General features: G+C 39.4%; 1 protein-coding gene across 6 annotated transcripts in view; it reads left to right on the top strand.

The window, feature by feature from the left end:
- The window catches only part of SPAG17 (sperm associated antigen 17), a 238646-nt gene that overhangs the window by 200443 nt on the left and 21719 nt on the right, over nt 1-16484 (top strand). For all 6 annotated transcript variants that reach the window (XM_063624696.1, XM_063624697.1, XM_063624699.1 and 3 more), the window contains exons 38-43: nt 789-834; nt 3541-3640; nt 3864-3911; nt 6967-7066; nt 7837-7939; nt 10339-10470. In XM_063624696.1, coding sequence (XP_063480766.1) covers nt 789-834; nt 3541-3640; nt 3864-3911; nt 6967-7066; nt 7837-7939; nt 10339-10470 — 529 coding nt within the window. The remainder of the gene's footprint in view (nt 1-788; nt 835-3540; nt 3641-3863; nt 3912-6966; nt 7067-7836; nt 7940-10338; nt 10471-16484) is intronic.

Below are 16484 nucleotides of genomic sequence, written 5' to 3'. Positions count from 1 at the left end.
CCTCCAGCTTTGTTCTTTTGGCTTAGGATTGACTTGGCGATGCGGGCTCTTTTTTGGTTCCATATGAACTTTAAAATAGTTTTTTCCAATTCTGTGAAGGAAGTCATTGGTAGCTTGATGGGGATGGCATTGAATCTATAAATTACCTTGGGCAGTATGGCCATTTTCACAATATTGATTCTTCCTATCCATGAGCATGGAATGTTCTTCCATTTGTTTGTATCCTCTTTTATTTCATTGAGCAGTGGTTTGTAGTTCTCCTTGAAGAAGTCCTTCACATCCCTTGTAAGTTGGATTCCTAGGTATTTTATTCTCTTTGAAGCAATTGTGAATGGGAGTTCATTCATGATTTGGCTCTCTGTCTGTCTGTTATTGGTGTATAAGAATGCTTGTGATTTTTGTACATTGATTTTGTATGCTGAGACTTTGCTGAAGTTGCTTATCAGCTTGAGGAGATTTTGGGCTGAGATGATGGAGTTTTCTAGATATACAATCATGTCATCTGCAAACAGGGATAATTTGACTTCCTCTTTTCCTAATTGAATACCCTTTATTTCCTTCTCCTGCCTGATTGCCCTGGCCAGAATTTCCAACACTATGTTGAATAGGAGTGGTGAGAGAGGGAGTCCCTGTCTTGTGCCCGTTTTCAAAGGCAATATCAGTATTTTAAAACTAATTCATTTTATAGTAGTTTTTACAAAAGATCTACTTGAGAAAATGTTTCTAAACAAAGTAAGTCTTGTAAGTAATATAATCATCACTGTTAAGTAATTCTATCTTCATTTCAGTCTTTCCCTAAAATGGAGGAAACTACAAAAAGTCATGTTACTGAAGGTAAGTTGCATTTAATATTCTTCTGCAATATATTTACAAATTTCAAAGGAATCATCTTAAATACACTTATCGGTCATTCTCTTACCTGATAACAAGACACCATGTACATATCTCCATTCTTGTATCGGCCATGTTGTGTTGTGGTGGTTTATTTTTGTAAATCATTCTACCTGTATTGTTCTGCCTGAGATTTGAGATCCTAGAAAACCATGATTTTCTCTCATTCATCTTTAACTTTCATCCATTAAGTGAAAAATGTTGACATTTGACTTTTATGCTAGCCTCAACTATAATGAAGATATAGGAAGGAAACAGTCAACCAACCAACAGCCCGCCCTCCCACACACAGAATTTTTGAGCAACTACACTGTTGTCATCAAAACCTTGCACTGTTTTACACTGTATGTAGTGCAAGTAGTTTACTCTTAGATCTCATTCAGAGAATATTCATTTGGAGGTATATATACAAAGCCCTAACAAATGTGGTTAGGTGGTTTCATAGCTCACAGCAAACAAGCAGTAGAGAATTTGGTGGGTTTTTGTTTTGTTTTGTTTTGTTTTTTGGCCATATGGCAAAGATCATAAACTGGCAGCCATGCACTTCATTCAGCCCACAGATAGGTTCTGAGTATCCTCCACAGTTTGGGCTTGTACAGTTGTTTTTATTGTTGTTGTTGTTGTTGTTGTTGTTTATCCAGATTTTTCTCCTCTGGAAATCTCACATGATTACATAGTAAATTTGGCTGAAGATAATTGATAGCTGCTTCTTTAGAATGACTATCACAGGAGTCCATCACAACCCCCTATGTCTCCCTGTCCCTATATTCTGTGGTCACCCTTTTACCCTGGGCAACTCCTGTAGTAGGGTGGCCAGATTTAGTGAATAAAAATAAAGAAGGCCTAGTTAAATTTTAGATGAATGACACATAATTTTTTTTAGTATAAGTACACTATAGTTTGGATGTTTGACCCCTTTAAATAGCATGTTGAAATTTGATCCCCAGGCCTGGCCTGGTGGCTCTTGCCTGTAATCCTAGCACTTTGGGAGGCCAAAGTGGGTGGTTCTCTTGAGCCCAGGAGTTGGAGACCCGCCTGGGCAACATGATGAAACCCCATCTCTACAGAAAATACAAAAAAAAAAAAAAACATTAGTCAATTGTGGTGGTGCATGCCTGTGGTCCCAACTACTCTGGAGATTGAGGTGGGAGGATAGCTTTCACCTTGTAGGTGATGGTTGCAATGAGCAGAGATCATGCCACTGCACTCCAGCCTGGGCAACAGAGCAAGATCCTGTCTCAAAAAAGAAAAGAAAAGAAAAGAAAAGAAATTTGATCCCCAATGTTGGAGGGAGGTGGGGCCTAGTGGGAGGTGTTTGGGTCATGGGGGTGGATCCCTTATAAATGTCTTGGTACCTTCTGTCCTCTTGGTGGTGAGTGAATTCCCACTCTGTTAGTTGCCATGAGAGCTGGTTGGTAAAATGAGTCTGGCATCTGCACTCTCTCTGTTGCTTCCTTTTTCATTATGTGGTCTCTATACATGCCAGCTCCCCTTCCCCGGCTGCCATGAGTGGAAGTAGCCTAAGGCCCTCACCAGAAGCAGATGCCCACACCATGCTTCTTGTACAGCCTGCAGAATTGTGAGCCAAAGAAACCTCTTTTCTTTATGAATTACACAGCCTCAGGTATTATTTTATAGCAACACAAAGCAGGTTGAGACATAGTATGTCCCCAGAAGCCTGGGATATACTTATAATAAAAAGTTGTTTGTTTATTTGAAATTCAAATTTAACCAGGGGCCCTATACTTTATCTGGCAACCCTACCCTGTAGCTTTTGAATTTTTAACGTCTGGGACAAGGGAACAGGCACAACAAAGGAAAACACATAGGTTTTCCAAAAGTGAAATACAAACTCACATATTTTTTTAAACAAACAGTTCCAGGAAATAAACAGCTGTTGCATACTTATAGCTGTCCCTGACATATTAATTAAAATGATCCTAAATCAATATTCTCCCATAGTATTTCCTAAAACACTCATCTATGAGAAGACTCCACCAAAAATGAGTTTCATATTAAAATAAGTTTGGATAATGCTTCATATTGTCTTATTTTCTTAGAGAGTCACAATGTACATTCATTAATTAAAGATGCGGAAAAGTAGTGAAACCTATTTAACCTTGTATAAATCAGTGTTTCCCAAACTCATATAACCATGAAACATGAAAATCTTCTCCTTTTTTTAATCTCCCATTGACATCCCACCGAGATCATGTTTTGTGAATAAACTGAGAATCGCTGCCTAAATTGTTGAACAACCATTGTCTTATATTCATGTTCTTAGATTCAGGAAGCAGGAAAATATTCAGAAAAACAATTTCAATATTATGGTTAATTTGTTTTAAGGTTTACTGTTTCAGATATGAGGAAATTCAGTTAACTCAAATACCATTTCCCCTAATAATATGGGATAAATAAGATATCACTGCATTTTACATTTTGACTATAAGTTGTGTGTTTTCTAGTAGGATATTTCATAAAAGTAGTCTAGTTTTCTGTTGTATTACAGCTTGGTCATGTAAGTCCTAGTAACACTTGATAGATTAAATATAGGCTCTAAACAGGCATCTCAAATGAGTACTTGTGTACCGATTGTGTGTTGCCCTATAAAGAAGTGGGGATAAAAGTTAAATACATCTATGTTTAAAGTTGCAGCTCACCTAACTGATTTATTCAAGCAATCTTTGGCTACGCCTCCAAAATGCCCACCAGACACATTTGGTAAAGATTTCTTTGAGAAGAAATGGAGGTAAGCTAATCCAATAATGTGTTCTAATTAGTATTAGGTATGCAGTGATTGATGAAATGGAATATGCAGGTGCTATAACTTTTGGTGACTACATCAATGAATTCACAGCCCTTCATCTCTCTTACTATTAACAATTCATCGTATAGTGGTGAGGGTTTTTGGTGTTGTTTTTAAGCTGAAATCATTGCCCCTTTTCACCATACTTTCCTTTCCTTTCACATAGACACACAGCATCCTCAAAACGCTGGAAAGAAAAGATAGACAAAACGAGGTAATTATACCCCAAAATGCACATAAGCACCTGAAAGGGCCCAGAGTAATAGACTCTGAGAATGGGATAGGCCAAAATGTCCTACCAGGCACCCAGATGTTATTTGACTCTCTTCTGCAGCATGTCTACCAAGTGGTCATTCAGCTCTGTGTGATGACATCACTGTCTCTTGAGGAAACCCATTTGACCATTAGATAGATCCTCTTCCTCTCCTAAGCAAGAAAGCTCTCTAGGCCCTCACTGTGCCTTTGGCGATTCTAATATACTAATAAATATTCTGGAACTTAATGCAGAACACAGTCATAAACTTTCAAGGTTCTTATAATTCACAGGAGGAATGTGCTCTAAGCATTATATGGTTTGGTTTCCTTTTAGTCCTAGCTGGGGATTTCAACTCCAGCTGTCTTGTCAAAGAGAAAAGAAGCCAGATACATTTGTTGAGTATGTGGCAGTACATATGATACTATCTATTGTACACATTTGCATGGCTCCTCTTCAGGATAACTTCAGGATTAATATGTTTCTTCATAAAAATGTCAGGGTTGTCTTGTGAAATGTGTTAGGGGAGTGCTGAGATAAGACTTTAAGCCTCATGGATCACCTCCCCTATACAAGGTCAAACTAGAAGGGATATACTGTCTGCAGGGAGGATAGATTAAGTTTTGCATGACGTGACAGTCTTTATAAGGAAATGAAGACCCAAATAAATGGCTAAACCTGAGTGTCTTTATGCTAGGTTTGATGAAGAATGGACACTCATGGAGAAATATGATAGGGCAAAAAAGCACAATCTAGCGGTAATAAGTGGGGGACTATAGGAAGGTCTGTTGCTCAGATTCCTCTTTGTGCATCTGTGTCTTCAGAGATAAGGATGCTCCTTTCCTGCGTGTATTGCAAGGGCACCTCTCATGAGAGAGTCTTAAGAGCTGCTTTAGGGGAAGGTCAGAAAATCCTTTCTAGGTTTTATGTCCTGCTTCAGGGAAGAAGGGCAGAGGGAAGGTGAGAGTAAACTTCCTGCTTCTGCCATTTTCTCAAATTCCTTCAGCTGAAAATATTCAGTGTGTCAAGCTGCCATATTTCAAGGTAGTGTGCCCTGAAGCACATTATTATCAGAATATCCCTAAAAGCTTCTCCAAGAGACAGTGATTGCCTGAGAGGAAGGAGATTGAGAGATGGGGGATAGGATGAGATGGAGACTTCATTATTATGTACTCTTGAGTGTTCTTTAAACTGTGTACATATGCTTGTATTATCTACACAAATTTTTAAAATTTTGAAACATTAACAATTTCAAGTTTTAACATATAGGTATATAATGGCAAGCCAGTGAAAGTTTTTTGAAGAAGAAGAGTGAAACATATAATTAGATGAGTGTCACAGAAAGACAAGTGTTGGCAATGTGGAAGATGAACTGGGTCAAGGAAAGAAAAAGTTTCAAGGAAGTAGAAGCTGGTCGGCAAATGTCAGATGCTGTAGAAAAATCAGAAATGGGAATGAAAAAAGGAATTTGGGTTTATCAGTTACAAGGTTGATTAGTTTCTTTTGTGAGGATAATTTTAAAAGAGTGGTGGGCAGCAGCCAGACTGCCATAGATCGATGAGTGAATGCAATGAGGCAGTAGAGATAAGAAACTTTTAATGGGAAGTGAAAGTTTTTTAAGTAAGGTTATATTTTGGTCATGCCTGTCTGATATTTCCAGACAGGTCAACTAGTATAAGAGCACTGGTCACAGATCCAGTCAGTTACAATTTGATTACTTACAGAATGTATGATGCTGGCTGGTTGTTTCACTTCAGTAACATTTACTTCAGGAGTTCAGTTTGCTCATCAATAAACTGAGGCTAATTGGACTGCCAAATATCTAAGGTCTCTTTTAGCTCTCACACTAGGGAACTGACGGCTGACTAGCATGTGCAGTTGTCAAGATCATGGGTTTGGAGGCAAGCAACCTGGGTTTTAATTTAGATTCCACCCTTTATTGGTAATGTGATTTGGAATAAGTTACTTAACCTCTCTATGCTTTGGTTTTTCAACTCATAAAATGAGTATAAAAATAGTAACTCACAGGGTTATTGTAAGATTAAATGTAAAATACTTTGCAAAACTTAGGTTTTTTAGTGCAATAAGCATTTAAAAATGAAAACTATTTCAGGGAGGACTGAGTTCAGCTACATTTAACAGAAAACCTCCAAATCAGTGCTTGTATTAAAAGGGGCTTATTTTCCTAACGTGAAAAAAGTCAGAGGTGGGCAGTTCATGGTAGGAAGCACCACAACATCATCAGGAATTCAGATTCCTTCTTTTCATCTGTTCCATCATTCTTAGTACATCATCTCCATTCTCAAGCTTACTTCATAGTTGCAAAATGGTTGCTGCAGCCCCAGCCATTACATTCATATTTCAGGAAGTAGGGAAAGACATGAGGCAAGGACAAGGAAAAGTCTCCCAGTTGAGTCAGCCCTCTTTAAAAGCTCCTGGACTCTTACTCAATGACTTCAGTTTACATCTCATTGGCTTTCCCTATAATGTCTCCCCAACATAGGGGTTCTGGTATTGGAAAGCAGTACTATCCTGATTGCTTTTCTTTAACTCTATAAACACTGACCACATTATTCACAAATCATGCCTCAAGTTTTTGTTTTTGGTTTGTTTAGGGTTTTTTTTGTTACTACTGCTACTGAAATTGTGAAAACCAGTAGACACTAGCTGTCATTTAAAGCTCAGAGCATTGAAAAACCTCAAAAAGTTTAACCATTACAGGACTATGTGGTTTTTAGCCTTTTGAGATCAACTACAAAATCAAACTGACACCTGGTATCATTATTTCTTATCTTACATGAGAGTCTGATTTTTGAAGCAGGAAATGTGACTGATTCTAAAAGAAGAGAAAATGAACCAAAACAAGTTGACAAAAAATATCTAACAAATTAATTCTTAACAGTTTTATTGTTAGTGATTGCATTCATTTTTGTGGGATTTAGAGCTAAAGCACAAACAAATAACACTTTAAAATGTTCTATGTCTTCTTTTGCATCATTATGGAAACATCAACCAGGAAGGAAATTGAGACAACACAGAATTATCTAATGGATATTAAGAACCGCATAATACCACCCTTTTTTAAATCTGAATTGAGCCAGTTATATCAGTCTCAGGTAATTGAATATAATGAACAATAATTTAATAAAAGTTTTTATAAATTTGATATATTGCATATGTTATTATGTGATCTATCTTTCCTGATGCTGTTTAATTCTTTCCTGCATCGACCTGGCTGACTAACCTGTACCCTTCAAATCCATATTCTCTCAAGCATGTGATAAGGAAGACTAATTTCAGGTCTTGCACCTAAGTAGACGTTCTCTGCAATGTATTACTATCACTCCCCCATCCTGCCTTTCAGTCTCACTATTAATTACCCTCTCCCATCTATGTTAAGCCTTTTTAGGCAGAATCTTTCCTATCATTGATTGTCCTCTGATAACCTATTTTGAAATTTTTATTCAGTTAACATTTCCTCATCCATCAGCTGCTAAGACAGCACTAAGAGACTGTGAGTTCTTGGAAGCTCAGGGAGGGAGAACGCTCTTCTCCTGTTCTATTTCAGCCTACCTGTAGGACCACAGCCCCGACCTTCCCCTCACTGGCCAAAAGTTCATTAAAACCCTGAAGCAAAGCGAATATTTTCATGTGTTCAGAACGCCCTGCATTTATATGAAAATTTCAGAAGAAATTACGGGAAATTATGACTAGTTAACAAAAGCTAGAATTGGGTTAATCAGTCTCTTGTAGAATTTTAGTTTGTAAACTTTATTTTCAGGGCATTAAAAATATGTTTTCATTATTGCTTGTTAATTTAACATATTTGTGACAGCTGAATTTCAGCCATGTATAAGTCTAAAATAAGTTTTTTTTTTCCTTTCAGGATAATCATCTGGACAGTCTTTCCAAAAAACTGCCTTCTTTTACAAATAAAAATGAAGATGCAAACGAAACAGCTGTTCAAGATACATCTGATCTTAAGCTAGGTAATACATTAGCATAGCACATATTCCTATTAAATGTCCGTAACTGAATAATACCTAACAGTGGCCTCTTAGGACATAACCAGTGATAGCTGATGACATAGCCTACAGTAACCTGCATATGACAGATCTGGTTGAGTTATATGAGAAAACTAATATGTAAATAACATTTAGTTTTCTTCCTGTATGCTTAAAATTGCCCTAAATGCATTTAGGAGACCGGACTAATTTAAAAAGCAAGAGAGTAATGAAAGTTCACTGGGGAACAAGACATTCATAAGGTCTCAAAATATCAACCCACATATTACTTACAAATTATAAGGAGGAAAATGTATCTTTACAATGGAGACATTCAGCATTTTCTACCTTAACTAAGTCATCAAACTCCTACCAACAATGACACAACCTAGCAGTAAGTGAGTTCTCATGTAATGCAACACAAAGTGCATAGATCCTTGATATGGTTAAACTTTGTCCCCACCCAAATCTCATCTTGAATTCCCATGTGTTGTGGGATGTACCTGGTGGGAGGTAATTGAATCATGGGGGCAGGTCTTTCCCGTGCTGTTCTCATGTTAGTGAATAAGTCTCATGAGATCTGATGGGTTTATAAGGGGCAGTTCCCCTGCACAAGTTTGCTCTCTATTTTCCTGCTGCCATTTATGTAAGACATGACTTGCTTCTCCTTGCCTTCCGCCATGATTGTGAGGCCTCCCCAGCTATGTGGAACTGTGAGTCCACTAAATCTTTTGCCTGTAGACATACCCAGTCTTGGATGTGTCTTTATAAGCAGTGTGGAAAACCGATTAATACAATCCTATAGAGAATTCTTGCCAAAAATCCTTAAACAGAATCTAATCAAGAGGAAACAGAGACAAATGTCTACCAAAATGCAGACATTCTATAAGACGACCAGCCCAGCCTCTCCAAAAATCAATGTCATTAAAACAAAAAAGGTGGGATGATTGTTCTAAACTAAAACAGACTAAAGTGATATAAAAACTGAATGTGAAACCTAAGCTTTGATTGGGATGCTTGATTGAGGAAAAAACAGCTATAAAAGATATTTTGGAGAAACTGCACAAGTTTGATTAGGAGACTGTGTAAGAGAGGACATTGTTAAATTACTGTTAATTTCTTGGGTATGATGATGTTGCTGTTAATATGTAGGAGAATGTCTTCATTCTCAGGAGCTGCATGCTGAAGAATTTAGGGATGAAATAAAATTTAGTGTTTCTCTCTAGTAAACTGAGTAGTTAAAATACCCAGATAGGGAGCCGAGCGCGGCAGCTCACGCCTGTAATCCCAGCATTTAGGAGGCCAAGGCTGGTGGATCATGAGGTCAGGAGATCGAGACCATCCTGGCTAACACGGTGAAACTCTGTCTGTACTAAAAATACAAAAAATTAGCCGGGCATGGTGGCAGGTGCCTGTAGTCCCAGCTACTAGGGAGGCTGAGGGAGACAATGGCGTGGACCCGGGAGGTGGAGCCTGCAGCGAGCTGACATTGCGCCACTGCACTCCAGCCTAGGCGACTGAGCGAGACTCCGTCTCAAAAAAAAAAAAAAAAACCCCAGATAGAGGAATTTTCTACTGTACAATACGATACTTGAAGTTCTGCTGTCTATAATGAACACAGCCAATAGAAATATCTAATTATGACAGAGTTGGTAAACCAAAGATTAAGGCTGGAACAATGACTTATAAATGTGATGGGGAGAAATCAGGGATCAGAAATTGGTGGCTGTTAGGCTGCCTCTCAGACCTCCTGCAGCCTGGGCAGTCAGCACTAACCAAGCACTGCTATTCTCCTCTTGAAATGGAGTGAGACTGCGGAAGTCTTTTCGCACTGTACTTGAGGCAGCCAGGACTATTCAACCAGGGTTGGCACACACACGAATTGAAATGTATTTGCCTCCTCAATCCTAGATAGATTTCCTTAAAATTTGTTTCCTATTGTACCTATTTCTTAAAGAGATACATTTAACAAGGAGCTACGTTTTCACAGTAATGAATGAAGTTTGGAAATTTTTAAAAAAAGATCACATCTCAGTTGCCATTACCAGGTAAAAGTAGAAACAAATTACTTGGTTTCTTCTAAATAACACAACAAGGTGACAACTCTACTATTTGGTCATAATACCCATAAAGAACCAGCTAGCTCCTAGGGAGTACAAACTTTGCAAATACTTTCCTGTTTGTTAATGGCAAACATTATATCATATTTTAAGAATCCCTGCCTCTTAATAGCTTTCTTATATTTACTCTTTCTAAAGAGATTGGGAGAAAAGGTACGTTGTTCATTGTAAAACACCTTGTTCAATGTTTGTTCATGCAAACATTATAGTCATTATATCATTGTACAAAATATCACTTTATAAGGTTCATTTCTGGTTTTCTAGATTTCAAGCCACATAAGGTTTCAGAACAGAAATCCTCAAGTGTACCTAGTCTTCCAAAACCAGAGATTTCTGCAGATAAGAAGGATTTCACTGCTCAGAACCAAATCGAAAATTTAACAAAATCTCCTGAAGGTATGGCAGTCTTTTTTATCTTATTGCTTCTTGAAACTGAACATTACATCTTTTTGGCAGATGGGAGATGGCACTAGGAGACGTGGTTGAGAGTTACAGAAAAAAATCGAGAGGGTCACGGATCCTGGAGCTATGCAGCTTTGCAAAGGCTTCTTAGCACATCAAAATATCTCAAATAACATTTTCGAGAATGATTGCAAGTTCCATATTGAAGGAAAGAAATACGAAGAAATACTTTTTTGATGTTATTTTATTTTTACTTAATTTTATCCCTTTTAGTTCTCTGAGAACTTGTATGATTTATTGAGGATCAGACGACACCTGATAGCTTTTCTTGAGTAGCCAGAAATTTGATACTTAGAATTACGTGTTATCTCAGTACTTTCTTGGTCCTGCAGGTGCTAGAAGAAAAACAGAAGATGTAGTCTATCTTACATAGCACATAATCTTATTGGACTAGCAGAAATTAAAATATAGAATGATACAGGAGAATATCTAGTTACAGTGGAGTCACATTATGCCGATTTCACTAAGATAATTCAACTAAATGTAGTTGGTCACAAAAGAGAGATAGAGAGAGTAATTTGCATTGTGTAGATAATTTTGCCACCACTTGGTTCCTGTGGTCATGTTCCATGCTGAATGTGAGATGGGAATCTACTGATGGGTTTCGGTTATCTCTTATAGAGCAAGTATTTTGCCACATTTAAGTGTGAATTAAAAGATTTACCTGGCCAGGCACTGTGGCTCATGCCTGTAATCCCATAACTTTGGGAGGCTGAGGCGGGGCAGATCACTTGAGGTCAGGAGTGCAAGACCAGACTGGCCAATATGGTGAATCCCTGTATCTACTAATAATACAAAAATTAGCTGTGCATGGTGGCACTTGCCTGTAATGCTAGCTACTGAGGAGCCTGAGGCGGGAGAATCGCTTGAACCTGGGAGGCAGAGGTTGCAGTGAGCTGAGATCATGCCACTGCACTCCAGCCTAGGCAACAGAGCGAGACTCCATCCCCCCAAAAAAAAAGAAAAAGAAAAAGAAAAGAGGAAAGAAAAAAAGATTTACCCCATACAAGACTTTTGCGTTTCTGACTTAAACTTCTCTCCTACAAGTTTTATTCATTCAGTGGATAATTACTCAATGCCTACTGTTTGCTAGGCATTGTTCTAGGCATGGATATACAACAGTGATGAGGCCACAGTCTGATGGAGCTAGACCCCTTCCATATCTGATGGAGCTAGACCCCTCCCATATTATGAGCAAACCTAGACAATATGTAAACAAATAAATGAGTCAGATAAATTCAGGTTGTAATAAATATTATGACATAATAAAACAGTACAATGTATGGAGAGCGACTTGGGAGAGGGGCAACATTCCATTAGGAGATTAGAAGGCCTCTCTGTGAAAAAATAGTTGAGTTGAGACGAGTATAAGAAGGAGTCAGCCCTGCAAAGATTAGGAGAGAGGAATAGTTCATGTAGTGAGAATAGCAAGTATGAAGGTCCTGAGGCGAAGAAACATTAAGGAGGCATGTAGCTAGAACAAAATGAGCAGAGGAAAAGGTAGAAGAAGATGAGGTCAGAAAGAGGGGCAGAGATTAGATCATGTAGTACTTCTCAGCGCAGTTTTATTCAAACATCAGTGGAAGGTTTTGAGCAGGGTAGTTACATGGCTAAGTTTTATTTTAAAAAGATCACTCTGTGAGGATAACAACTCGTGGCAAGGAAAGGGAGGAGTGAGAAAAAGAGCAAGCAAGGAAGAAGCAACTGAAGTGGCACATGTGAGAGTTGCTGAAGACCTGGGCTGTGGTGGGCGAAGAGGGAATGGTGAGAAGGAAATTAATAGGAACTATATCATGAGGGTGGAGCCAATAGAATTTGCTGCTCAAGAGGATGCAGGAGTGAGACAAAAAGAGGAATCAATGATGATTCTTAGGTTAAACCGATTGTGAGGCTGAGAATTTGTAGTTTTGATGAGTTCGCAAGTGGTGCTGATGTTGCTGATATAGGTTTATGCCTTGAGAATGGCTATCCTGAGGCAAACTCTAGAAGGTAAAAGGCAGAGGAAGAGCCAGTAAAGGACATTAAGAAGAAGCCAGTAGGCCAGGCGCAGTGGCTCATGCCTGTAATCCCAGCACTTTAGGGGGCTGAGGCGGGTGGATCACCTGAGGTCAGGAGTTCGAGACCAGCCTGGCTAACATGGTGAAACCCCATTTCTACTAAAAATACAAAAACTTAGCTAGGCTTGGTGGCATGCACTTGTAATCCCAGCTACTCGGGAGGCTGAGGCAGGAGAATCGCTTGAACCTGGGAGGTAGAGGTTGCAGTGAGCCAAGATCACGCCATTGCACTCCAGCTTGGGCAACAAGAGTGAAACTCCATCTCAAAAAAAAAAAGAAGAAGAAGAAGAAGCCAGTAAGGTAGGAGAAAAACAGGAGTGTGAAATCACTGAGTATTTGGAGTCTATCAAACGCCCCTGAAAGGTCAAGCAAGGTGAGAAAGGAAGATGGGGTTGAACAAGATGGAGATCACTGGTGAACTTAACAAGGGCAGTTTCAGAGCACGGAGGGGATTGAAGCCTAAGTGAAGTGGGTAATAGATAGAATGGTGGCAGCACAAGAGTACACAGCTTTACCCTAGAGTTTTGCTTAAAAGACTAGAGAAATGGGATTGCATATAAAAGAGGAATATGTAGTCAAGGAAGAGATATTTTTCTAAAGATTAGGCATACTGGAGCTTATTGATTTGCAAATGATGATAATTCCATACCAGAGAGAACTTGATGATGCCAAAGAAGGAGGCACCTAAGGTGCAAGACTGCAAGGTCCTAAAGAAGATGGAAGAACGTGGCATCTGGGGAAAACCTTGAGTGACAGAATTAACCTTAGATATGGTTAATAGGTTAATAGGGTCACCTTCTCCATAGTGACAGGAAAGAAGAGAGAGAGTAGGGATACATTTGCAGGCAGGTTGACAGGTTTGGTGTGGGGAAGATGGATGAGGGAATTCCTGTCTGATTGCAAAGGAGTGGATATCATGATAGAGCATCAAATCTATTCCAGATAAGCAGGAAAGCAAAACAAGAAGGGAGGGACTACTTGTGTAAGGTGATAGTGTTGGTGAGAGACCTCAGTGAGGTCAAATAATTGCCTGCTGGATATGACAGAATAATAAGCTAGAAGAATAGGAGGTGGTAATCCAGAAAGGGTACTGGAAACAGATTTTGAAAATGGTAAAATGATCGGGGTTGGCAAGGTAAAAAATGTGGCCATGAGACTTTGTGAGGTGGAAAAGATGAAGAAACGATGTGATCAAGAATCAGATAGGACAGGGTGTTGGATGGATCATCCAGGTGATGTCATCAGGAAAGATAAAGTGGGAGACTCTCTCAGGTGTTAAAATCACCAGTGAACAAAAGGAATGATTGAGAGTGGTCAGTAAATGATAACCACTTGGAGAAGTAGTAACTAATACAGTCTGATGGCACAAGCTTCAAAGAAACAAAGCTTTGAAGGAGGAAAAATAAATTGTTTGAAACACCTACTGCACCCCCAGGTACCGAGGTACTTGAGATAAGGGACAATAATATGACTCCACTGTAAATGGAAAATTAAGTTTTGATATAAAAAGTTTAAAGAAATTCAGAGTAGGAAGGAATTAACACAAAGCAGTGGAGAAAGCTTTATGGGAGGAAAGGTCTTGAAAAATAAACAGAATTTCATAGATTTTAAGATTTAAGAGGTGAATCACCTACAACAACCCTCATTTTACCTAAGGAAACTGAAACCTGGAGAAGTCAAGTGACATCTAAAAATCATACAGCAAATTTGTGACTGAGCTAGGGCTAGAATGAATTTCAAGACTCCTAATTCTCTATATTATATTACACTACATTCCTGATGTAGGGAAGAGAAAAGAATATTTATTTTATTAATTTTTTTTTGAGAGGGAGTCTTGCTCTGTCGCCCAGGCTAGAGTGCAGTGGCACAATCTTGACTCACTGCAACCTCCACCTCCCGGGTTCAAGTGATTCTCCTGCCTCAGCATCCTGAGTAGCTGGGATTACAGGGGCCCACCATCACGCCCGGCTAATTTTTTTTTTCTTGCATTTTTAGTAGAGACAGGGTTTCACTATGTTGGCCAGTCTGGTCTCGAACCCCTGACCTCAGGTGATCCGCCCGCCTTGGCCTCCCAAAGTGCTGGGATTACAGGCGTGAGCCACCGCACCCGGCCTGAATATTTTATTTAAAATAAAATGAATATGTTCAAAAGCATGAAGGGAGAAATGAACAGGAAATCAGTGTAAGTAAATAAGAGAGTTTTTATTTGGTAATAATACAAGATGATGTCCGGAAAATACAATAGAGTCAGCTAGAGAAGGTGTGAACTTGCAAAATAAAACATGGGTTCAGTGCTGACTGTGGTAATACTGCACGGAAGCGCTGCCAAATCCTGTGGTGGCTTAAAACAAGCAGTCTGAGGGCCTGTGGATGTCCATGGCAGCTCTGCCCCAGACTGGTACAAACCAGGGCAGTTTACCCTGGGAAAGGTAGTTGTTAACCATTCACCAGCACACCTCTGGCTGCAGGTAATGTTCAGGTGTATTCCAAGAATGCCACACTGTAGGAGCCAAGGAGCCACTATGTCAGGCAAGCCGTCCTCACAGCAGAAGGTCAAAGCTCAAGAGAGTCCAGCAGAAGCACATGCTGCTCCTCACAGCCTCTGCTCAGCCTGGCACACACTGCCATCCACAGACACATTTGTTGGTGAAGGCAAGTGCCATAGCCAAGCTCAAAGTCAATGGAGCAGAGAAATATATTCCACCTACAGGGAAGCCATCCTCAAAGGGGAAGTAAATAATTGTGAAGAAACAATCCAGCCTTCCTCAGCGTGGTAACAAGGAACCACTACTGGTTCTTCAGTCGGCTCAGGTACAGCAGTAATATTCAGATGAATGCACTAGTTGGATTGTACCAGTTCTTAAAATACTAAAGGACCTCTGTGTCAGCTGGTAATCAGCCACTGCTCCAAGACCCTCAAGGACTCCCTCACCCATTATCCTGATCCCTGGAGGGCAGGCTCGGTGGAATAATCATCTGCATGTTTTATTGGAGGCAGTCTAGTATAGAGCAGAGCTAAGAGTACGGGCTCTACCTGGGTTCACATCTGGGCTCCTTGTGTAATAGCTATGTGACACTGGGCACATTATTTAAACCATTTATCTCTTCCTATTTCTCTTCTGTAAAGGGGAAATAATGCTATATACATCACAGGGCTGTGAGAATTAAATTAGTTAATGTATGCAAAATGCTTAGCACAGTGTCCAGCTCATGATAAACTCCATACCATATTTACTATTAATAATTACAGTATGAGCAACAAATTAGTACTTATTAGACTGATACGTGCACGCACACAAAGCAGTAGTACACATACGGCAAGGATATGAACAAAAACTATACCAAGCTACTAGAATGGTTGCCTATGCAGAGAATAGTGATCAAAAGGAATAAATACATAAAAACACTGATCACTGAGTTCCATTCCCAGATATTCTGATTCTGTTTTGGTCAGGAATAGGGCTTTACTGGCATGTGGACTGGAAATCTCTATTCTTCCAAAAGCAGCCCAGCAGATGGTGATTCACAAATGGGCTTGGGACACGCTGAGTAGTAAAAGGAGCATGTTCCTTGTGGTTCCAACACACTTAGGTCCACATTCCAGCCCTGACCCACATTATAGTTTGTTGGACAAGTTATTTAATCCTCTGATCCTCTGTTTCCCCTTTGGTTAAAAAAAAAAAAAGAGAAAGAGAGAGAGACACTGCTACTATATTAGTCAGGACTTCTCATTTACAGCCATGAGAACTAAAACTCAAATTCACTTGAACAACAACAAAAAAGGAAATTTATTGGTGACCAAAAGCAAACCACAGAATAGTGGCTGTGTGGCTGTGGTGCTAGCCCAGGGGCATTTGGCTTCAGGTACTCTGGCTTTCCAGGAGAGTATTT

Source organism: Symphalangus syndactylus, chromosome 12 (assembly GCF_028878055.3).
Source record: "Symphalangus syndactylus isolate Jambi chromosome 12, NHGRI_mSymSyn1-v2.1_pri, whole genome shotgun sequence".
Taxonomy (NCBI): domain Eukaryota; kingdom Metazoa; phylum Chordata; class Mammalia; order Primates; family Hylobatidae; genus Symphalangus; species Symphalangus syndactylus.
This window is presented reverse-complemented; position numbering and strand designations above follow the sequence as displayed.